Genomic DNA, 23,504 nt, shown 5'->3' with positions numbered 1-23,504 from the left:
GTCCAGCTGTGTTTTCTCACCTCCTCTGTGGTCCTTTTCAGGCAGCCAGCGGGCTATTTTCCGCCAAGCCATGCGGCACTGGGAGAAGCACACCTGTGTGACCTTTATAGAGAGGACCCAGGAGGAGAGCTATATTGTTTTCACTTACCGTCCATGCGGGTGAGTCAGTGCGGTTTTCATCTTGCTCATGTAGGAACTTAACATTGCTCATGCTATGAGCATTCGGTATGCACAGCTAATTATTTTTGTGCGTGAGTACTCCTCCTTGTCTCCTGCTCAGCAGCCTCGTTGGTTCCCTCTGTCTGCAGCCTCTCTGCAGTCGGGGAGGTGCTGTTTAGCCCACTGACGGCTCTGAAAGTGACAATCCTTTCAGTGAGCAGGAATTTCCGGTGCCTCTTCATTGAACTTCAGGACTTGCTGAGTGTCTCTGTGTCATTCATGGCGTACAGGACAGAGCAGGAGGAGGACATGTCCCGTCAGCGTTTTTCCTTTTCTCAGGGGAAGTGCTTATTGTGTTGTTGCTATGCGACTGCTGTCGATCTGTTTAGACATGCAAGGGATTTTTTGGGTTTTTTTGGTTTCCTGATGATTATTTTCTCATTAAATTTTTTAAAACATACTATATTTTTAGCAAAAGAGGCTCAAGGCAACCTCAACCCACAAGCCATTAAGCCATTCGCCTCTTTGGACTGATTTTTATCATTCAACACCAACAGTCCAAATAAGAGCAAATGCAGCTCCTGAAACTGAACTTTACCAGCTGACTGCGAGTTGCCATTTTTAGCCTGGTAGCTGGCCTTTTAAGCAACAAGGATGACATTATCCGCAGGCAGCAGCGGTTAGCAGTGGGAAAACTCGACTCTGCTGCATATTCAGCAGGCCCCCATCTGTCCTGTGCAAAGTTCAAGGCGTGTCTCAAGAGAGCCCGGGCTGGCTTGCAGTAATTAGAGAGCGGCTGTCTGGCCCTCTGAGCCACTATATGTGTGCCTGTCCTGCAGACTCCCACAGTGAACCTTTCATGTCACGGTGAGGTGGAGAGCTAAAAGGCAGCAAGGTTCTGGTGCCATGCTCCAATTTTTTATTTTTATTTCTCAGGCAGATGAATGAGTGTCACACCTGTGTGAACGCATGATGGGTCACCTACCCGGAGGTTGTTGAGCTATTCATAATCAACTTTCCTTGGCGTCATTACAGAGTAATTGTCTTGTGTTATCTTTCATTTGTTTATACTTTGCTTCTAAGCAGCCAGACTGCCTGGTAATCTTCTAAATTGGGCCTGAGCAGTAATTCTTCAGACTTTCTGGAGCTTTCAGATCCAGAATTGAAATTTCCTCTCTACTAAATATTCCACAGTCAACTATTAGTGGTATTATAGCAACATGTAAGACAGCAACTCAACCATGAAGTGGAAAGTCATATAAAAATCACAGGGCTTGCGGATGCTTGCGGGCAGCGACTTTCTGGTGACTTAAAAGTTGCAGACCGCCGAACTTCTTTTGGCTTTAAGATTAGCCCAAGGACCATCTTCATAGAGGGCTTCATATAATGAGAGCAGAGGCATCCAAGCCTTACATTGGCAAATGCAACACAGAGCATTGGATGCAGTGGCACATTTTGAACAATTTTATACACCTGACTTTGTGGGAACAATTTGAGGTTGACCTCTTCCTGCTCCAACATGATTGCTTTACTCCGCTGCACAAAGCAAGGTCTATAAAGTAATGAAAGAATGGGTTCAGTGTGGAGGAACTTGACTGAGCCCCTACCTCGATAGAATACCTTTGGGATGAATTGGATTGGGAACTGGCAATCTTGTCCAACATCAGTGTCTGACCTCAGAAATGAAATGGGCCCCAGAAACAATGGTAAGACATTAAGAAAAGCTCACTCGGAAATGTTGTGGACAGCTTTCCCAGAGGAGTCGAAACATGAAACTGATATGTATTTGCTTCAAGGCGTTTTACAATGACAGTTTCTCATTTTGCTTGGAAAGAAAGTATGGAGAAGTTCATCCATTTGCATAGTTATGAACAGAAGTAACAAACTTCCGAGCTGTTAGAGACACAATCCTTTTGTTTCTCCTGGTATCCATTCAACTCATTAATAATTATTTTATTCCTGAAGCATAGAGTCTGGTATTTTAATGTTTGTCTTGGCTTGTGTATGTGTGTGTGTGTATGTGTGATGATTCATAGATGCTGCTCCTACGTGGGTCGCCGAGGAGGAGGCCCCCAGGCCATATCCATTGGTAAAAACTGTGACAAATTTGGCATTGTGGTGCACGAGCTGGGACATGTGATCGGCTTCTGGCACGAACACACGCGGCCTGATAGAGATGAACACGTCAGCATCATCAGGGACAACATCCAGCCAGGTAGAGGAGCACAGACCTCGCCTAGGAATGTTCCCACAGTCTCGCACAAAATCCCCATCTCCTATTTTTCATACATAGAGAGAGTGAACTAAGTTGCAAAACAGCAGAAGAAAAAACCCAAAGAAATTTTCAGGAGTTTTACATCTTTACATATGTGTTCTTAGATCTGCTTTGGCACATATAAAAGTGATCTCACCTTTGACACACTTACTGATTTACAGTCTGACTCTGTTTCATAACTCTTGTTTTCTCTCCCTCAGGGCAGGAGTATAACTTCCTGAAGATGGAGCCAGGGGAGGTGGATTCTTTGGGAGAAGTCTATGACTTTGATAGCATCATGCATTACGCTAGGAACACATTCTCCAGGTAGGCGCCAGGCAAAGTCTGTCCCCTTATGTCTCAAGCACGAATATTAGTCTCAGATAAAGTCAGACTGAGCTGTTTCTCCACTCTGTGCTACGCTTTTAGCCCAGTGCCCTGTTTTCCATTTCAGCTCATGTCGCTCAAAGACTTGTCTCGATCTGTAACCCACCAGCTCTGTATCTACAGGCTACTGCTGAGTAATCTGGCAAAATTCCCAAATCTTGGGAAGAGGGAATAATTAAACTCTCAGTTCTTCTCTAGTAATAAATCATGAGCAAAACACATTTTTTGAGGTAATCCTGCTTTTTCAAAAATGCCCCCTTTGTTTCTTTAAAGTCAGTTTGGATCTGAGTGTTTGCTTCTCTGCCTTACTTCCTGTAATAAACGTGGGAAGAAAAAAAAAATCTTTGAATCTAAGTAGAGAATTTTACAAAACTTTCAATGTGAAACAAGGATCCCACTCTGTTTCTGAATCCATCTTTTGACCTTTTTTCCTTACGCTGCAGTCCCTATGGGAGAACACTAATGACAAACTCAAGTTACATATGTGTTTGGAATTACAAACACATAGGTTAAAGTGAAATTTAATGAGCAATTGGATTTGTCTGGATCCATTTCTCACCTCCCTGTTTTCAACTCCTCAGTGCTTTACAAACGTTTTCACACCCTTGAACTTTTCTTATGCTTTACAACGTTACAACTCCCGGAACGTGAAGCTCCATCCCAATCTCAAACTTTTTACAATCACCTTCAAATCAACTCTGAGCAGCTTCTAAAAAATATCTCGCTGCATGTTGCTGCCACTACAGTGTTTTCACAGTGAGGATGGCGTGTTTTGAATTTAGGTCATCTTCATCTTCTTTAAGCTTGCTCTCTCACCTTTAAGGCTTGTTGAAAACTGCAAACGTCTCTTGGCTTTAATCTGACTAATTTTCCATATTGGTCAGAAGGATTTGTGTAGTGCATGACTAGGTAGAGCCGGGTGATAAATCAGTTTTTTGATCATTCTAATTCTATGTTTTTAAAAATTAATTTTGGGAAAATCAGGATTTTCTGCTGTTCTGTTCTTGATGGCTGATTCAGGTGAGCAGCAGCAGCTGCTGCTGTTTCATCACCCCAACATGTCTTTACACCTCTTTCATGGTGGTATGAAGATTCTTGTTAAAGCTGTGCTCCTGTCCCATAAAACACCTCTTTGTGGTCCTGGAAGCTCTTTAAAGAGGCCTTCATGATGAATTGGATGGTTGCATAGGAACTAATTTCAGCGGCATCTGCTGCAAGGCACTTCTGCACCTTTGAAACACTCAGGTGTTATAAGGGAAACATATTAAAAGCAGACAGGGTGCAAGTTATTAAACCAAACACATTCATCTGCAGAAGTGGAGGAAGTTCATTGAAGTTTATTAGCTAAAGTTGCTTCCACCTGGTTCTAAATGTGTGTATCGTGGATTACAATTGATAATTTCACAAAATAGTTGTAATACATCAGCTAGATTCTGGAGGAGTGTTACTCCTCATTAACCTCATTCCTGGCTCTCTGTTGAAACCTACAACTGAGCACAATGTTCTGCTGTCATTTCTCAGAGGAGTGTGCAGGTTGTTACAGAAATCTTTGGCAAGAGTGTAAAAACCCGTCAAAGCAGCATCATCGCACTAAATTTTCTGGAGGGTAAAAAATTAAGAAATGGTTTTTTGGAGATGCTGGAGGATTTGTTTTTTTTTGTTTTTTTTTTGTCCCTTAGCTCTCCTAACAATTCCTTTACAATAAACTTTTTGCAGTTTATACTTTTCCTTTTTAAATTAATGGGATTGTGTAAAATCTGAATTAGCTAATCATGACTCCATGTTTTCCTGTGTTATATATATGCTTCTTTTAGCAACTCAAATGAAAAAGATGAAGTTTTGTGTCAACCATCATAAGTCGGGAACAGGCTACCCTCCTAAACTTGTTCATATATACAACCAGAGCAATAATTAAAAAGACTGAAACAACTAGAGCCGTGACAGACAGGAACAGACAAGGAGCCATGTTTATCCTGCCACCACAGACAGTCAGAAGGATGGTAAAGGGAGGAAAGCAAATCTACAAAGATTGGTGGTTGGAGAACTACAGCAAAGAGAGGCACCTTGGTTCACCCAATCTCCATTACAACCACCAGACCGATGGTGCACTAGTTCCCTGGTGCAGATTTGTTCCTGTTGCAACACGGATGAATCAGAGGTCTGAATTACCTCCTTACTTCTTAGAAACACTCTTGGTTTGTTTATAGGAAGTAATGGATAAATATGTGGGCAAGTCCCTCATGTCCATTATTAAGTACGGTAGAGGATTTCTGATGCTGTGGGTGTCTTTCACCTCCGTTGTTAATGGCATCCCTGTTATGGTATTTAGCACCATGAACCCTTTGGCACGCAATTCCTTTCTGGTGGCTCTGCCCAAGAAAAACTGGAACTGGTTCAGCATTTGGTCTTTCAGCAAAAATAATTACCCAAAACAAACACAGAAATTAGCGCAAACATGGTTTGCCAGACAAATACAGAGAGAGAGAGAGAGACACAGAGAGAGAGAGAGGGGGAGAGAGAGAGAGAGAGATTGCTGATCTATCTTTGTCTGCCTGCCACAACCTTTTGAAATTTATAGAAATCCAAGTCCTCTCCAAAAAGAGAGTGGACAAAATATTCAATAAAGGGTGCTATGAAGTGTTAAATAGCTTATTTTAATAAAATAAATCATTCCTTACTCATGATTCCTCTCCTCCCCTCCTCACTTCCTAAAGGTTTCAAATTAAAAGTTAAGTTTTTCCTAAAAGTTTTTCATCAAGAGGTTAAGCTGCCGCCATAAAAGATTAATTTATTTTAAGGCTTTTCACACATCTTAACTTACCAGCTGGGTGACGGCAAAGCCAAACCGGACCTCTGTAAAGAGACTGGCTCTCGCTCAACCGCTGATTCATTAATGTAATTATAAACACACCCTTTGCGGAACGACTTCTTGCAGCATTGCCATGTACAAGCTGTGATATTTTAACTTCAAATGAAGGTCTGGGGCTTAAACTGTGCTTCTTCAGTAAACACCGGCGATTTCAGAAAAGTGCCAGCATCTCTGATCATCATAACATTTCTAATCTGATCTCGAAATTTCAAGCAAGAACGACAGCAAAGCAACAAGACGCAGCCCGGACGATGATCAGTGCTTCCTCCGTCTGATATAAGAAGCAGCTGTTGGCTGTACCTACTTGGCCCTCGCTGTCAGCTGTACATATATTCCACATTATAGCCTCTCTGGGTTTACCCTTTCGCTGTTGTGGCCTCTTCCCACATCTACTGCTGTGCTCTTGTGGCAAATGGATTCTGGGAAGCAGAGAGGGAATCTTTGTCTAAACAGCCGCTGAGGCTGGATGTAGGCCAACGTATAGAAATTCCTGTCTGGCCCCCGTGCCTCAACATTCAGGTTAAGTATGTAGTTCATGCAGATTAGAAGTGAAATATGAATATTGTTTTGAGAAATTGTATTTTTTTTTGTTGTTAATTTGAATGCTTGGTAGTAAAATAGGGGAAAACCGCTCAATTTTATAGCAACTTTTGTAACAGGTGGTATTTGGTGAAAGATTTGATTCACTCTCTGCACTATAAGCTGTTGTCACTCGTGGGTCAAGATCTGGATTTAACCTCTTAATCTTTCAGATTTGCAGAATACCCTCCAGCTTTCTACTAAACAGAGCCAATCAGTTGCTTTTGTGAGGTAATCCACCCCTGCTCCGTTTCCAGTGTAACTTCGTTCCTGTTCTAATTCATGGGGCCGTGCCGATCAATAAGAGTGCTTAGGAATCGGAGAATGGTTGCTTCTGTTAGGGAATGTTTCACACCGCTGTAATAGCAGAGAAGAGGCTCCTGTTAGCTTTTCTCAAGTCATTCCAGGCACTTTTTCTTAAGTGTTGATTGGCTGATTTACCTGTGCCAGTGTCATTCTGTGCTGCCTTATTGTTAGCCGGCGTGTTTGCACGGTGTTTTACAGTAAATCACCGTGGGAAGCCGGAGTTTCTGCCTGCGGGTGTTGTTCGGAAGATTTCATGGCTCGTCTTGATGTTTTGCCTTGTCTCCTGGGGACGATCAGGGCTGATCTCACGCGTTTTGTCTACCCTCTAGTCTCCGACCCATCGCCCCTGTGCTCCCCCATCCGATATTTTTTTTCCAGGACAGGAGGATGGACCAGTGCCAACTCAAATAGAGATCAGCCAGTGCTCCCATTATTTGTTCTGACACTGGTTGAGTGGCGTCCTCTTTCTCTTTTTTTTTTTTATCAGTAGCCAGCTAACAGGCTTCTGGAGGCTCACAGACAGTCAGGCAGGCAGAGTCCAAAGTGTTCGCTCAGGCTGCTCTGTTTGCACATGCCTGGCGTTGGTAGGCATGTCGCCATGGGAACGGTCTGCGAGCCAAGCCTCTCCTGGCCAAAACTTGGAAAAATTAAGATGATAAACTATCAAACTGTCAAGTTACAGCAATTGAATCTAAGAGTGTTTATTTTCCGCACAAACTGTACTAGTATACATTTTTTAAGCTAACAGACACCCAAATAGATCAGTTTTATGGTCTGCATTTTAAGGAAGACGGTGAATTGTGCCCAAAGCTCATGTTGTTCTGTACGGTCATTCAGTAACTGAAGAAGTTCTTGGTGTAGGCCCAGACGTGCATTTGGAACAATCTAGGTCTTTTTTTTAATCTCTGTGACAAACAGCTTAATCCCTCTTCTACTCTTGATAAGTGTGGAAAAGAGTAAGAGTACCAGAAAATATTTCTATTCCAGTCTTTACTCCCTCTGTCATTCGCCACGAGATAGATGTTTGTATACACAAAGCTGCTCCAACTAGTCTGTTATAAACTAGATAAAGAAAATTCATTTAAAAAGATGCACATGGAATTTTGTATCATTCTTTTTGTCCATCCATCCATCAATTCTTCCATCTCTTCAGCCATCAGTTCATTCATTAGTCTTTCCTTATGGTCTGTGATCTTTTGTACTTTCCATACTTGCAGCCTTACCACTGCGAAATAATGTGAAATTTTGTCTCTATGGCTGAAATTCAAATACTCAGAAATTGACTGATACGTCTGAAAAAGTAGGAAAGTTTGAAAACTCCAAGAAACCCTGCTTTGTCTTCCAGCAAAATTTTGTAGATCAGAAAAACACATGAATCAGACATTTAATAATGATAATAAAAAAACTCTGTGAATGTCCAGATTACACTTGTGCACACATTAAACTTTTTCACTTTAACCTTTACTGAAAATAAGAGATGAGGTGATGCTGAAAAGTGGGATGACAGTAGAGACTAGTTGCTGGTGGCAGCTGGGCCTGTATTAGTAACACCTTTTTGTCCAGACGAGCGTTGATGAGCGCAGTCGTCCACCGGTGGTTTTGCTACTATGAGTCCTTTGAACTACTGCCAGGCTCATACAGACATTTATGCTCTTTGCCTGGAAACAGATTGACTTTGGTAGATTTATATCAGAAAGCTTTTGTAAAACAATATTGGATATTTTATAGAAGCATAAAGTGTTTTTTAGCTCTAAAATGATAACGCAGATGGAATACCAACATGTGAATCTTGTCTGAGAGCCATATTTTTCATATGCAAAATTCATAATTTGCACAATGTATGAAGTGTGATTGATTCTTTACAAGCCTGGTTTAATTTTTTTCTTCACCAGCTGTCAATGGTGTCCTCCAGATCTGTGTCTTAAGGCCCCTTCACCTTCTTTTTCTTTTTCATGCTGGGGATCCCCAGCTCTACCTGTTTACATCGTTATTGTTAGTGAGTTATGCTCATTTGCTTATAATAATGGTAAAAATTATGCTAATCTTAAACATGCTCTACTTACTGTACATTCCAGATTAAGTACTGTATAGCTTCTACATTTTTAGTGCCTTTTTGTAGCCATTTTCTGCATTCTGTGATTTAAATTTTTTTAATTTATGAGTTTTGAATGGCACCTTTAATTTGACTATTATTATTATTAATATAATTGTTATGATTTTTATAGATAAATCATGCTATCTTGAGTGCTAGTGTTTTTGTTTCGTGCATTTATGCTGGAGTGAAGTTAAAAGCATCTCTTTGCATCATTCTGTTTTTCCCCAAACAACAGAGGCATCTTCCTGGACACCATCCTGCCACGCTACGATGTGAACGGAGTGCGACCACCCATCGGCCAGAGAACCCGACTTAGCAAGGGCGATATTGCACAGGCACGCAAACTCTACAAATGCTCGAGTAAGGTCAAAATAACAGATCCTGCCTCCTGTGTGCCTTTATTTTATTTTGCATGCTTACACCTTATAACCTGAGAGCGACTTTCCCTAGCTTTCCCTTGATGCTGCTAACTCTGTGCACATCTACTGTTAAAGGATGTGTCTCCTTGGCTACACTGTATAAGTGTCCCAGGATGGAAGGAGTGTAAACACAACCATGAGAAGAGGGGGAGGTTAAAACTCTCCCTGAAACAGATGAAAAAGAACAGCTTTGTCTTCTTTTTTGGAGACAGAAACTTGTCTGTAAATCACTGTTTGTACAGTGTATAAAGTGCAGCTGCTCACTAAGCCTGCCCTTTTTCCCCTGGCCAAACAACATGTTTGTACCTCCAGAGATGAGAAAGAGGGAGTTCAATACTGCTGAGTTAAAGAGATTTTACGCCTTTAACTGATGTACACAGCCTGGCAAACATACTCACTCACTTTAACTTTACAACCTTAGACTTCCTTGCTCCTTATTGGGGTTTATGTAATAGACACTTAGCCCTATAATTGTGTATTTGAAGTAAAATGTTGACTTAAATAATGAATTTAATTTTACAAATGAAAATCTGAAAACGTGGCATGAATTTACCCTCTTTACTCTGATACCCTTAAATAGATTCACTTGCAACCATTTGCTGGAATCGAACTTAACTCCAGTTATTCTCAGTGTACTTTCTGGTGTTCTGTCAAAGGTTAGATTATTAAACAATATCCCAAATAAACGTACAAAGACATGATTGTCCGAATAAACTGTCAAAATGGTCACAGAGAGCATTAATTAGCAGCCAAGTTATTGTGGAGGAGCTGCAGAGATCCTCAGCTCAGGTAGGAGGATCTGCTGAATGGACACCCATCATTCATGTAATTCATGAATTACTTTATGACAATGACCTTTAAAAGCCTTAAGATATTCCAGTTACATTTTCCCACAAGACATGGAAAAAAACGTTTTTTTGTATGTGTTCAATCTTTCCTTAAATCACAACAAATAAACCTGGAGCTGGGTTGCCACAGATGGACCAGCTCATCTGATACTTACCAGGACAAAGGGGAAGTTTTAGAGCAAGCGTTTAGCCCTATTACTCCCGACTGACTCAGCCTCCTGAGGATGAGTGAATGATGTGGCGCACATCGAGGAGGATAAGGTAGTGATTGAGTCTCTCCACGTGTTGTTAGGGAAAAAAATTCGTAAAGAGACCCACATCTCCCATTCACGAAGCATTCCTCAGAGTTTTTGTCATCCCTGGTTATTGGTTTAATACTGGCAGACCTCTGCCAAGCATGATCACACTCTGCTGGAAGCTCAGCTGGTAGCTTTATAGCTTACACACAGTGCCCAAGAGGAAAAGATGTTTTCCTAGCTGGTATTAAGGTAAAATAAGACGGAGTTAGCTGTGAATTCATTAACGCTTGTTGAGATGGACAGCTGAAGACAGCCAACTACTCGTGTGTTTCTTTGTGACTTAAATAAACACATTTTTCCTCGACTTGGCAAGATTCTCTGTGGGTCTGTGGACGATGCTTGGAATAAAACCATGCCCACTCGAATGCTTATGTTTCCAGTCAAACTAAAGGCTGTTTCTTTTTATTATTTTATTTTGTTTTCTTGTCTTTTTTTTGCCACTGGCAACATGTACATAATGCATCACCTCCCCCAGGGGACTGTGTTATTTATAGAGCAGCAGGTTTATTTTCAGAAGATGCTCATAAACAGTGTTTTACACACACTCTTCAATTTTGTGTAATCATCATCTGGAGTGGATTGGGGGGGGATGGGGGGAGCGAGGATGAGGATAATATCATCAGCAGATGTGCCTATAAACATTAAAGCAATGCTCTTTGTGTCACATCCAGTGATCTAATCCAGCATCTGTCTCTGAAGAAAAGTTTTAGTGTGTGTGTTTGCGGAAGGACGGGGTCACCTCGGAACAGCCAGTTTGCAGTCGGGTTGTCGGCTGGCCTTGACCTTCAGCTCTTTCTGTGTGTCTTTGCACAGAATGCGGGGACAGTCTGCAGGACAGCAGCGGGAACTTCTCCTCCCCTGGCTTCCCTAACGGATACTCGGCCTACATGCACTGCATCTGGAGAATATCAGTCACACCGGGGGAAAAGGTATCAGCATACAGACAGCACCCCCAACAACTGTGAGGTGTTTAAGTTGGACTTGGCTCACCGTGGCAATATTGTACGAACAACTGTCTGTTTTGAAGAAAGAGCCACACACTAGACAAGTTGGTCACGCCAAGTGCTGATAAATATTGAAGCTTTACCTTCATTAAAATAACTTTTTTCTAGTATTATGACTTTCTTCTGGTGGTATTGTGACTTTGTCATAATATCAGGACTATTTTGATAACTTGGAAAAAAAAAAAAAACTATCTTAGTCTGGCCCTAATACTCCACCATAGGAGTCAAACTTCAGGGTATCAACAATTTACAAGGATTGAGGAAAATACTCATGCCTCTGAAAGTTTTACACATTTTGTTATGTGTTTTATGTATATATGAAATTATGCACAAAGTAGTGCATGATGGCAAAGGAAAAAGTCATTAATGAATTGCTTTCCTAATTATTTTCTTAGGAAAATAATTAGTATTTGTAAGTAGTAATAGTACTTACAAATATTATTATTAGTTCACATTTTAGGTTTGGAAAGGTTTGCTTTTAAAGATTTAGCAGAATAATTTAGATCAAAGCACGTTTGTGCTTTAGAATGGTCCAGTCAAATCCAATCCACATTAGTAACTGTGCTTTCTATGTTTTGAAGATCATCTTGAACTTCACCTCCATGGATCTGTACAGGAGTCACCTATGTTGGTACGACCATGTGGAGATTCGCGATGGATACTGGAGGAAGGCACCTCTCAAAGGTCAGTTCTGTTTGTAGATTATGAAACTTGGAAGACATTGTTGACCAGCAGTCCAAAATTCAATCCAAAAGACACTTATCAATAGAAAACAAGAAATTCTTCTGTTTCAGAGTTAGCTTTTAACAACTTGGAAACTGCTTTTTGTGCAATTGCAGCTGCTGTCAGACTTGGCATTATTTGTGTTGAGGCAATCAATAAAGATTGGTTTGGGAGATCAGACCTCAAAGAAAACATAAAATAGGCATTGACCATATTAGGAAAAACGACTCTGATTGATGCATCTCCAGTTTCAGAGATACAACAAACCAAAACTGCCATAAAAACACAAGTCAATAGATTACAGTTTCATCAACATAACAGATTTCTTTAATTAAATTAATTGAGTAAAACTTATATGATTCCTGACAGTCTAATGTCCAGCAAAATTTTTGCGCATTAAACTTTTACCCAGGTCGATTCTGTGGCGACAAGCTGCCCGAGCCGATCATCTCCACCGACAGCCGACTGTGGATCGAGTTCCGCAGCAGCAGCAACTGGGTCGGGAAAGGCTTCTCCGCCGTCTACGAGGGTTAGCAACCATTATTTTCCTGTGCCTGGTTGTCGGATGTTCCACGTTTTAAAAATGTGGCCGAAAGCTGCTGCAGCAACGTTCTCCACCTTCCTCTGGCCTCTCTGACGCTGATGTGTCAAGAACATTATATTGCACTGATCAGATTTTGGCTTCACATTCAGCTTCACTATTTCCACATTTTGCATGTGTGTTTATTTTTCTTTTACTGCAAATTGATCTTCAATAAGGACTCTTAACTTTCTGCTGCCTTTTTAAACCATACTGCTGTTAAGATACCTTTTTTTTAATGTTTTTTTGTGCAGCCATCTGTGGTGGTGAAGTGAAGAGGGACAACGGTCAGATTCAGTCCCCGAACTACCCTGACGACTACCGGCCCAACAAAGTGTGCATATGGAAGATTTCTGTTGCTCAGGGCTTCCACGTAGGTCTAACCTTCCAGTCGTTTGAGGTATGCTCTCCTGTTTTCTTCATTTTACTTGAGTATTATTTTACCTGTAATCTGCCCTTTCCTTAACTCCAAACTCCGCTTCTATCTGTAGATTGAAAGACATGACAGCTGTGCTTATGACTACTTAGAGGTGCGTGACGGGCTCTCTGAAACCAGTCCCTTGCTGGGCCGCTTCTGTGGATACGACAAGCCAGATGACATTAAAACAAGCTCCAACCATCTGTGGATGAAATTTGTTTCAGATGGCTCCGTCAACAAAGCAGGCTTCGCTGCCAATTTCTTCAAAGGTAAAGGGTCAGAGAGGGCCTATATCCTATCTGTTCCAGGAAAAAAAACCCAACATATTCCAGGAATCGTTCATCGCTCATATGTGTCCTGCTTGCTCCGTGTGACCAGCTTTGACCGACTCGTGTTGTTTTGGACGATTTCTCCGCTGAACCGATGGGGCCCCAGCCTAAAGGTCGCTAACATGTCTTTGTGTTTCCAGAGACGGATGAGTGCTCCAAACCGGACAACGGTCGCTGTGAGCAACGCTGTGTCAACACGCTGGGCAGCTACAAGTGTGCCTGTGACCCGGGCTATGAGCTGGCGGCTGACAAGCGCAGCTGTGAGGGTAAGTACAGGGGAGGACAGCCAGCAGCCCCGCTCACCATGTCATTTACATCCTAAAGCTCTTCACACACTTAGCTACCCAAATGCAATAACTACAGTCATTCGTAAACACCTAAAAAGATCCCAGCAGAGTGGACTGCGTCGGTGGGGGCGCTGCGATTTTAGGGATTTGTGTCAGAACAACTCAAGCTTTATTTCTGTCTTAAATTATAGGTTGTCTTTTGGAGCTAAATGCTAGTTTGCAAGAAGCGCCGTCTAAGCACTTATTTCATTCCTGCCCCTGGAGGAAGACAGGTGTCACTCCATCTTGGATGTTTAAATAAGAGGCAGAGATAAAATGTGGACATCCATGGTATTCTCTGTGGTACTAATAAACTGTGCCTCGATAAAATATTCATACCCCTTTTCCCCATATTATAATCGCACCCTTCGACATATATAATGGGATTTTTTCTGATAGACCAACAATTATTCACAAGTAGTGCAAAATGAAGCAATGTTTTCAGAATGTATTACAGGTAAAAAGTCAAGCATTTATATTTAGGCCTTGAGTCAGAACTGCAAAACTGCATCTGGTTTCAGTTACATTTCTGCTTCACAAACATGAGCTATTTGTGTTTGTTTATCACATACATTTACTGTAAAATCTATTGAACTTTGAAAAATGTTTCAGTATTAATACTTTCAGTGTTGATGCATTTTAAATGCATTGCTAAATCCCCATTAACTACTTCAGTAGACAAATATGTTAGCAGTAGAAATACTGCTCACTACCTCATGAAATAATGTTTTATATTTAGTCTTTTTCTTATATGAATTGAAAACCTAAAGTGAGTCAGAATCTAGTGTCTACATAGGCTGGTAAAAATAGCTTCGTAGTGTTGCTTTTATGACTCTAACGTTTCCCACATCTAATAACTCCATGTGTCAACACAGCCTTTGCTGCAGTTGCTAAGGATCAACACTGCACATTAATTTCTGCCAGGAATTGTCAGGTGAGGGCTTCTGTGCCACAGTTTTTAACATTGTGCGTCATGGAGCTGACAGAAAGCTGCTAGGATCTTTATAGGAAGATCGTAAAGTTTTGGAGTTTTTCTTCTTTCGAAATGCTGAAAATATATTTCAGGGGACAAGTTGAAATATTTTTTTTTCTTTCTTCTACGCAACTGTTTCTGAGTCTTACAGTTTGTCTGTGCCTCCTCCCATGTTGTGTTGTGTCCAGCTGCCTGCGGTGGCTTCATTACCAAGCTGAACGGCTCAATCACCAGCCCAGGGTGGCCCAGAGAGTACCCTCCCAACAAGAACTGCATCTGGCAGCTGGTCGCCCCCACGCAGTACCGCATCACTCTGCTCTTTGACGTCTTCGAGACTGAGGGCAATGACGTGAGAACTGGGGTTTTTATCAGTGGATACGGGGCGGGTTTGTTCTGTGCTCGGTCATCTGTCCGCTCTAACATTACGGCAGATAATCTTCCTCTTCTTCTGCCTGTTATTTTATGCAGTTCTGCTCAAAATAACAGCAATGTGTTTACATTTGTGGGTAAAGTTCAAAATCCATACAATAGCTTTCAGTTCAATACGCAAAAAGGGATTGAGAACACGGCCTGTTCTTTTTCCAATCAAGACGTAAACAAAAGAAAATCTAAATTATTATGTTGCTAGTGAAGGTAAGGACAAAGGAATCATAGGCTGTTCAAAAATGTAGCAATATCTGCATTTTACTGTATAAATTTTTAAAAAATTCACAGTGAATTCCTGAACCAATATTTACATCTGCGTAGAATTGGTGACTAATTTCTGGCACCTCTGATCGGGTATTCCAGCCCAAACCATTGCACAACATTGAAGAATTCCTCCTCATTTCTTGGTTTCTTCATAGCATTCTTTATTGGTTTTTTCTTCCTCCACTACACCTACTACTAATTTATTTGCCAGGTAGAAATATGCTTTCTATCAAAAACAATGATCGATGATGTTGGACTGCTGTTGTCTTGAGCACAACCTCTATTGAAACCAATCAAACCTTGCCGTAGCTTATTGTATGCTTTGTTTCTCTGCTCAGGTTTGTAAGTACGACTACGTAGAGGTACGCAGCGGGCTCTCAGCAGACTCTAGGCTGCACGGGAAGTTCTGTGGAGCAGAAAAACCAGAAGCTATAACCTCTCAGTACAATAACATGCGCATAGAGTTCAAATCAGACAACACAGTCTCCAAAAAGGGCTTCAAAGCCCAATTTTTTTCAGGTAAGTCCTCTCAAAATGCATCTGTTTTGTATCTGCCATTGGTAATTGTGATCTGCTGGTATTCAGCAAAAAGAGTTCAAGTGTGCCGGTTTTTTTTTTCATTTGCTGCAGACAAAGATGAGTGCTCTAAGGAGAATGGCGGCTGCCAGCATGAGTGTGTCAACACCTTTGGAAGCTACAGCTGTCAGTGTAGGAGCGGCTTTGTGCTGCACGAGAACAAACACGACTGCAAAGAAGGTATTCCACCTCAGACTATTGCCTCCTGTATTTTGTGGCTCAGAGAGCATACACATTGTCTTGTATTAAAAGCATAATCACATGAATTCTCACTTCTTTTTTTCTTTTTTTTAACAGCCGGTTGTGACCACACTGTGAATAGTGTTAGCGGTGTTATTACCAGCCCTAACTGGCCAGATAAATACCCCAGCAAGAAAGCGTGCACCTGGGCACTCACCACCACTCCAGGCCACCGCATCAAAATAGTATGAGCCGCTTCCTCCTGCTCTCAGCCTAATTCCATCGGTCATTGTTTGTGTGTTTATTTGTGCACTACTTGTGTGTGTAATCGAGCTGCTTAATATAACCAAGGACATCTGTGTTTACTGTGCTCCTGTTAGAATCTGTTCTGGTATTTCTACTGGTGATGTGTGGCTCCCCCTTCTGACATTTTCTACATTTTTGTTTTTTCTTGTGCCGCACATACTGAGCATACAGTTCAAAATGTTTCTTAATATATTAAAAATGCAATTAATGTATAATTTTCCTAAAAACACAAGAAACAAAATAAAAATCAAGTCAAAGTTGATACCAGTTTTTGTTTTGGCAGAGAACATGACATTCCCACTACAGTAATGTAAAACCTGGGGGGAAAAAAACAACTTATTTCATAAATGCTGTGTGAATGTAAGCCAAAAGCTTTTCTGTCGACGAAGTTGAACTGATGGTAGACGGTACACATTTGCTGAAATTTTTGTAAAAGAAAACGTTTTTGAAGAAATATGTAAAAGAAAATAAGTTCACAATTTTGAAATCTCTGAAGTCTTTGAAATAATTGAAAACATAGCATTATTGCGCTAGCATTAACCTATTAGCAACATTAATATAAGATCGACATGTTAGATGAGATTAGCTAACACTAGCTGTTGTGCAAAACACATCCTATCTGCTAGCTTTAGCCATTTGCTCATTTTAGCTAACTCGAGGGTCAAAAGGGACAGGATGAAATAAATATCATTGTCATTAATTTAATGTACCCGAATTAAATAAGCATTTATTTTAATGTTCAAATAATGTACGTAATGGAAATTTAATTATTAAATATGTCATTAAATCATTAAAATGCAAACTTATAATAGCTAATGCAGATAATTAATTAAACGTGTGTTTAATTATTTAATGGTTCCTATTCCTGCAGCCATAAAATAATGTTAATTACCAAACTCGCTCGTTAGAGTTGAGGGGCAGCTCTAACACTGATCTGTTGAACTCTAGATTAGCTTCATTCTTTGAAAATCATGGCAGTGCTTTAATGAAGGATTTTCATGAGCTTCTCTGTGAGATCATTGGAGAGATTTTCCAATTAGCAGACAACATAGAAGCAGGAAATTGTCATCCAGACTACGGGCCAGATGACATCGAAGAATTTATTTAATGTGATTTAAAATCTTTCCCCGTTTATTTCTATTGGAAAAATGTTTGGAAAAAAATAATATTTTAAAACTTTAACATCATGGAAGTTCTAGCTACTATCCAGATTATAACTGTTGAAAATTGTCAAATCTGGAAGGTTTAAAAAATTGGGAAAAAATGTCAGCAGCGGGGGGAGATCTTGACATTGTCAATGCTATGTTATTTACATAATCATTGTAAGTTCTACTCCCCATCCATTTGATCTAATCTCACTTGTTGTGTTTTGTAACAGGCCTTTAATGAGATCGACATGGAGGCTCACCTAGAATGTGCGTATGACCACATCGAGATCTACGACGGGCGAGACGCAAAAGCCTCCTCTTTAGGTCGCTTCTGTGGCTCCAAGAAACCCCCTCCCATCATCTCAAGTGGCAACAAGCTGTTCATCCGTTTCTTCTCTGATAACTCGGTGCAGAAAAAAGGCTTTGAGGCGTCTCATACTGCAGGTAAATGTAAAGCTGAGGAAACCTTAGTTGTGTATACATCAACAGATCTTCTCTCTTTTTGTTTGATTTAACCTTTAACCTCTCTCCACCTTTCTGTCCAGAGTGTGGAGGTCGTCTAAAGGCTGAAGTTAAAACCAAAGACCTGTTTTCCCATGCCCAGTTTGGAGACAATAACTATCCCGGAGCCTCCGACTGTCAGTGGGTGATTTCAGCAGAGAAGGGATATGGTGTAGAGCTCATCTTCCAGACTTTTGAGATAGAGGAGGAGGCCGACTGCGGCTACGACTACATGGAGCTCTTTGATGGAGCGGACATCAAGTCTCCTCGACTCGGACGCTACTGCGGCTCAGGGGTAAAAACAGCTCACTATCACCCAGTATTCAATAAACAGTTTGACTAATCAGTATAATACATATGCAATTTTACAAGGTACTAATATACTTTTGTCAATTTACAATTACAAACTTGAATCTTAATATCGTGATAGACCAACAAGTAGGAGTGCATATCTGTGAAGCCAAAGAAAAATAATGCAGAGTTTACATAATCTTTCACAGTTAAAAATCTGAAAAGTGCGTAGCACATTTTGTATTCAGCCACTTTCTTTTGTAATTAAGGCAGCGAGTCGTTTGGGGAATGTCTCTACCAGCTGTTTCACAAGTCACATCTAGTAACAGTATCTTTTTTACCAGTCTTTTTTTATAAAACAGACAAAGCTCAGTCAATATCATAGCGAATTACATTTTTTAAAATCTTGCCGCAGACTCTCTCAGCCTGGGCTTTAACTAGGCCATTCTAACACCTCAGTAAACTATGATCTAAACCCTTCCATTGTAGATCCAGCTGTATTTTAGGGTTATTCCAGGCTTTAAGAGGTATACTGAGATTAAATTACATAAATGTGAATTTGGTTCACTAATTAGGAGACTTCTGAAGCTAGCTGGCTGCACTGGATCTTATTTTATGGTATCAAATTAAAGGGGGCCTAATACAAAGCCATGACACACATTTCAGGTTTTCTTTTGTAAAAGATCATAAAAACTTTGCATACTTTTCCTTCCACTTGACTTTTATGTGCTACTTTGCATTGTTCTTTCACACTGAATCAAAAAAGAAATGCATCAATGTCACAATGTGACAAGACCGAAAAGGTTCAGGGGGTTTAAATGCTTTTGCAAGGCACTGTCTGTCGCCACAAGCACCAACTCCTCTGGTGTTGACAGAGCATCATGGTCTCTGGTGCAGGACTGTAAATACAAAACAATAAGCTAAAGCAGATATCGCAGCTGGAGACTGGAGCAATGAAACCAGTAGGGAAAAGAAACACAAATTTCCTCGTCCCAAAGAACAGCTTGATTTAATTTACATGCTTTTACAATAAAAGCTGGCCTCTTACTCAGGCTTGTTCCTATGAATAATCCTCTGAGGGGGGCATCACTCCATCAGTACACTGGGGAACAGATTCTCAATCAAGTTTCCTTTTATAAAACAAGTAGAAATGAAATGACACCATTCCGTCAGGAGTACGGTGAAAACTCATTATGATTACAGGAGGCATTCTTTTAGCCAAAGGCCTTTCTCAGTAATTTAACAAAGTTTCTGGGTCCTCAATCAAATTTCTCTTTTCTTTTGTCCCTCAAACTTCTTTCCTGGGCGTTATGGACCATTGTAGATACAAAGCGTTATTCATGTTGATTGGCAGCTTTAATCGCAGCCTGGTGTTCTTACATCTGTCTGCAGAAGCTTCTGCTGCTCTGGTGTTGCAGCGCTCGACAGACCTAATTATTTTTCAAAGTGATGTTTGCTTTTAATTATAATTAAACATTTTTTTTTAGATAAAATTCACTCTGAATATTTTTGTGCTCACATAAAGCAGTTAATTGTCTTTCTGCTCATCTAGGAACTATTTGGCAGACGTAATCCTGCAAAAAAGTGTTGAAACATATGAAGTGATGTGTGTGTGTGTGTGTGTTGCATAGTTTGGCTTACAGTTTTGCAGAGCTGTGCACCTGGATATAATCAATATCTGACTCAGGAGTTATTACAGTTCAATGGAGAAAGGTTTATAGTCCTTGAAATTCTTACACTTTGTCCCCTTACAATCAGAGACTTCAGTCTGCTTTATTGGGATTTTATGTTCTGGATCAACACAAAATAGAAAGGAATTGTGAAGTGGAAGGAAAAGGATACAAGGTTTTGAAAAGTAAAAGTAAAATATCTGAACAGTATGGTGTCCATATGTATTCAGTCCACTGAGTCGGTGCTTTGTAGATCCGCCTTTTGCTGTGATTTCAGCTGTAACTGTTTTGCGGTATATCTCTACCATCTCTACCACCGAGAGACTGAGACTTTGGCCCGTTCTTCTTTGCTAAATAACTGATGCAGATCATCTGGGAACATCGGTTTTCAAGACTTTCCACAGATCCTCAATTGGATTTAGATCGGACCTCTGACCGGGCCATTCTTACACATGAACATGCGTTCATCTAAGCCATTCCACTGTCACTGCAGCTGTATGTTCAGAAAGTTGTCCTGCTTGAATGTGAACCTTTACTTCAGGCTCAAGTCTTTTGGTGCTTCTACAGGTTTTCTTCCAGTAATTCACTATATTGAGCCCAGTCTATTTTGCCATCAACACTGATCAGCCTGGTTGGATTAAACAGACCTTCAGAGATAAAATCATCCACAGATGGAGTTGATTTATTAAATTTTAAGTATTTATTAGGTGACTTGTAAAGGCAATTTGTATGCATCCCATATTTCTCGTTTTTTGTCAACACTTTGAAAACCAAGTATTTCAATTCACAATTGTGCACTTATTTGTGTTGGTCCATCACATAGCCTAAAAGTTGTGGTTGCAGCCTGGGGAACTGTGTTCAGACAGAATATCCAGGCGTCCATTTGACCTCAGCTCCAGTGTGACAGAAGTCTTGAGTTTTAATTGGAGCAAACTAGCAGAAAGCCACCTGTGACTCTGTTGTTTCCTCCTTCCTGGCAGCCCCCAGAGGAGATCTACTCGGCCGGCGACTCCATTGTCATCAAGTTCCACTCTGACGACACAATCAACAAGAAAGGTTTTCATGTCCGCTACACCAGCACCAAGTTCCAGGACACACTGCACTCACGCAAGTGACCAGCGGGGGCCGGAAGGGGCCGTGCAGGGCAAAGGGGCAAAAGGAAGGGCCCCCGGGGGAGGCGCCAGCCTGTCGCTCGGAAACCTTCGGCCACCAAGACGAATCAGACTCGACAGAACAGCCGCAAGACCACCAACCGCACCTCGACACCCAGGGGCTCTAGCTCCCCCCACAGACTGTGAGGAGTAAAGCCATTCTGCACCTTGTTTTTACCTTTGTAGGGTTAGGGTTGGGGTGAGAGGACGAACAGCTACTTTAGGCAGACAGTAGGGGAACATGTATTGACCCACTCCCCTCCAAAAAAAATGTTTTTGTTTTTTTTTAATTCTTTTTTTTTAATATGCCTCCTACTCGGAGGCAAAAAGGAAAACAGTGGATTCTCAGGACCTGTAGGAAGGCAGGCATCAGCTGGACAGATCTCTGCTTTTGTCAGGCCAGCCCACCACATGGCGGGGGAGAAGGGGTGGGGGGGTGGAGAGGAAGAGGAGTATGGGAACATCTCCTGCACTCTTCGGTTATTGCTCTCCTCTCCTCTCACTCTCACTCTCTCATGCCTATGGTGCATGGATTCCTGTCCGTAAGAGGATTAAAAGGACTTCACTTGAGATTTTTTGAAACTGTATGTCAGCCAATTGCATGTAATTACAAGGAGTGAAGGAAAGCTGTACAGCAGCAACACCAGCATTTGTACTTGGCATTGTCCTGGCAGCCAGTGACAAGATTCTTGTTCTTACCATTAACAAGGAAATTAGGGAAGCAGTTACCTTATTAAAGGACTAATAAATGAAATGTTGTCCATGTCTTCTGGTTGGTACTTACTTCCCTGATGACTGGCTATTTCTGTACCTCCATGTATAGAGTAATGTTTGATTTTAATTTTTTTTTTTCTAAGGGAACATGTGCTTTTTTTCAGCTCGAACCAGTTAGCACTTTACAGTGAATTGTTCCAAAATCATGAGCTTCTAAAACTTTGTGAAATGCAATGCCAGTTCACTTATTTTAAAATGCATTTTATCTCTTCTTTGTTTTTTTTATTGCTCCATCTAGTTCCTCAGGCATACTTGAACATTGTGTGTGCCCTGTAACATGGGGTGAAATAAAGATATGACTTTATGTTTCAGTATAACTGTTGTTTTGCAGTTCTGATGTAAAGTACATTCTCTCGAGAGCAACTTGCCTTTTCTTTGGTACAATGAAACATTTCTCGATGACCAAATGAGCCGTGGTATTTATTATTACACATATAATGTAAAGGTGGGAAGGATCCTATAAAAGCCGTCTAATGTATAGTCACTTGTGTTTGTTTAATCTATGTTGTTGCTCACTAACTTTCTCTGTCATTCGGCTCCATGTTTAAAGAACGCACTGCTGTTCTTTTGTTTTCTGTCTGACGCGTTTTTTTCCACAGGAATAGTTTGGACCAATTTAGAGTATACAAAGATTGAACCAACTTGCTGTGAAAGTATTCAGTCAGAGATGTGTGAGAAGGTAACAAAACTTAAATGAGAACTTAACCCCCAACAAACACACACAGCGCCTCTGAAGTATTAATATCTCTTGGATTTGCTATTTTTAGATAGAGGGTGTCACTTCACAGAAATTAGAAAAGTACTGTGACACCATCATGTATCTGCCTTGCATTTTAATGAAGTTCAAAACCACCATTTGTTATCCAGAATATTTCATCTTGTGTTATAACAAACTCCCTGCAGCAATTTTAATTTTAATTTTTTTTACCTACGTCTTAGTTCAACAAAATTTGCCTAAATTCAGTACAAGTCATAGCAACGGCCTGAAACTTCAATCGCATGCTATTCTATGCAGATGCTCAGTCTTCACTGATGAAGATCGACTTCACACCCAAATGTGTAAAGTGGGTCTGAAAGACGGGGTGAAAATTTATTTTAAGATTTCAACAATTATTTGATCACTTGAGTGCAGAAGTAATCATTTCAATGATACGTGAAAACCTGATTTTCACAAATTATTTTAATGAAATTTACACCTCACTTGGAAGCTACTGTTACAATGTTTATATAAATTTCATATGAAGGACCAAATTATGAAGTTCTGATGTTATTTAATCTCATTGTTCAGAAGCTTGGTCAGCACCGATTCAGATTCAATCACCTCTGAATACTTATTTGACTTTTTGGTGGCACTCAGACTTTGTATATACCTTTGAACTTTTAACTCCATATGAATCTTTGCAAGTCCAGAACTATTCTTCCTCCAAACATGTTATGGACATTGATTTTAAATTTGCTTTCTTCTGACCAGGCTGTATGCTCACAGTTCTTACTGACTGGTCCAAATAATTTGCAACAATAATTTCTTCAGCAGTGGCGTATTGCACAGCAAGTGTGCAGATGAGTCACTGAGATTGAGAGCATTACGTATTGTTTTGATGTGAATAACTGCACCTGCTATTTTCATGTCTTTTGTTGCTCCATAGCTT

At 40.7% G+C, this 23,504-nt stretch overlaps 1 protein-coding gene across 1 annotated transcript in view; it reads left to right on the top strand.

The window, feature by feature from the left end:
* The window catches only part of bmp1a (bone morphogenetic protein 1a), a 38,181-nt gene extending 15,846 nt beyond the window's left edge, over positions 1–22,335 (top strand). The window contains exons 4-20 of the mRNA XM_032578110.1: positions 42–159; positions 2,196–2,374; positions 2,635–2,740; positions 8,885–9,009; positions 11,029–11,144; positions 11,801–11,903; positions 12,355–12,471; positions 12,777–12,922; positions 13,014–13,209; positions 13,410–13,535; positions 14,757–14,917; positions 15,597–15,777; positions 15,889–16,014; positions 16,132–16,259; positions 17,699–17,912; positions 18,014–18,264; positions 20,911–22,335. Coding sequence (XP_032434001.1) covers positions 42–159; positions 2,196–2,374; positions 2,635–2,740; positions 8,885–9,009; positions 11,029–11,144; positions 11,801–11,903; positions 12,355–12,471; positions 12,777–12,922; positions 13,014–13,209; positions 13,410–13,535; positions 14,757–14,917; positions 15,597–15,777; positions 15,889–16,014; positions 16,132–16,259; positions 17,699–17,912; positions 18,014–18,264; positions 20,911–21,045 — 2,528 coding nt within the window. The 3' untranslated portion in view covers positions 21,046–22,335. The remainder of the gene's footprint in view (positions 1–41; positions 160–2,195; positions 2,375–2,634; positions 2,741–8,884; positions 9,010–11,028; positions 11,145–11,800; positions 11,904–12,354; positions 12,472–12,776; positions 12,923–13,013; positions 13,210–13,409; positions 13,536–14,756; positions 14,918–15,596; positions 15,778–15,888; positions 16,015–16,131; positions 16,260–17,698; positions 17,913–18,013; positions 18,265–20,910) is intronic.
* The last annotated feature ends 1,169 nt before the right edge of the window (positions 22,336–23,504 follow it).

The sequence above is a fragment of the Xiphophorus hellerii genome, chromosome 12, assembly GCF_003331165.1.
Source record: "Xiphophorus hellerii strain 12219 chromosome 12, Xiphophorus_hellerii-4.1, whole genome shotgun sequence".
Classification (NCBI taxonomy): Eukaryota; Metazoa; Chordata; class Actinopteri; order Cyprinodontiformes; family Poeciliidae; genus Xiphophorus; species Xiphophorus hellerii.
The sequence above is the reverse complement of the archived record's forward strand: the minus strand, read 5'-3'. Positions and strand labels throughout refer to the sequence as shown.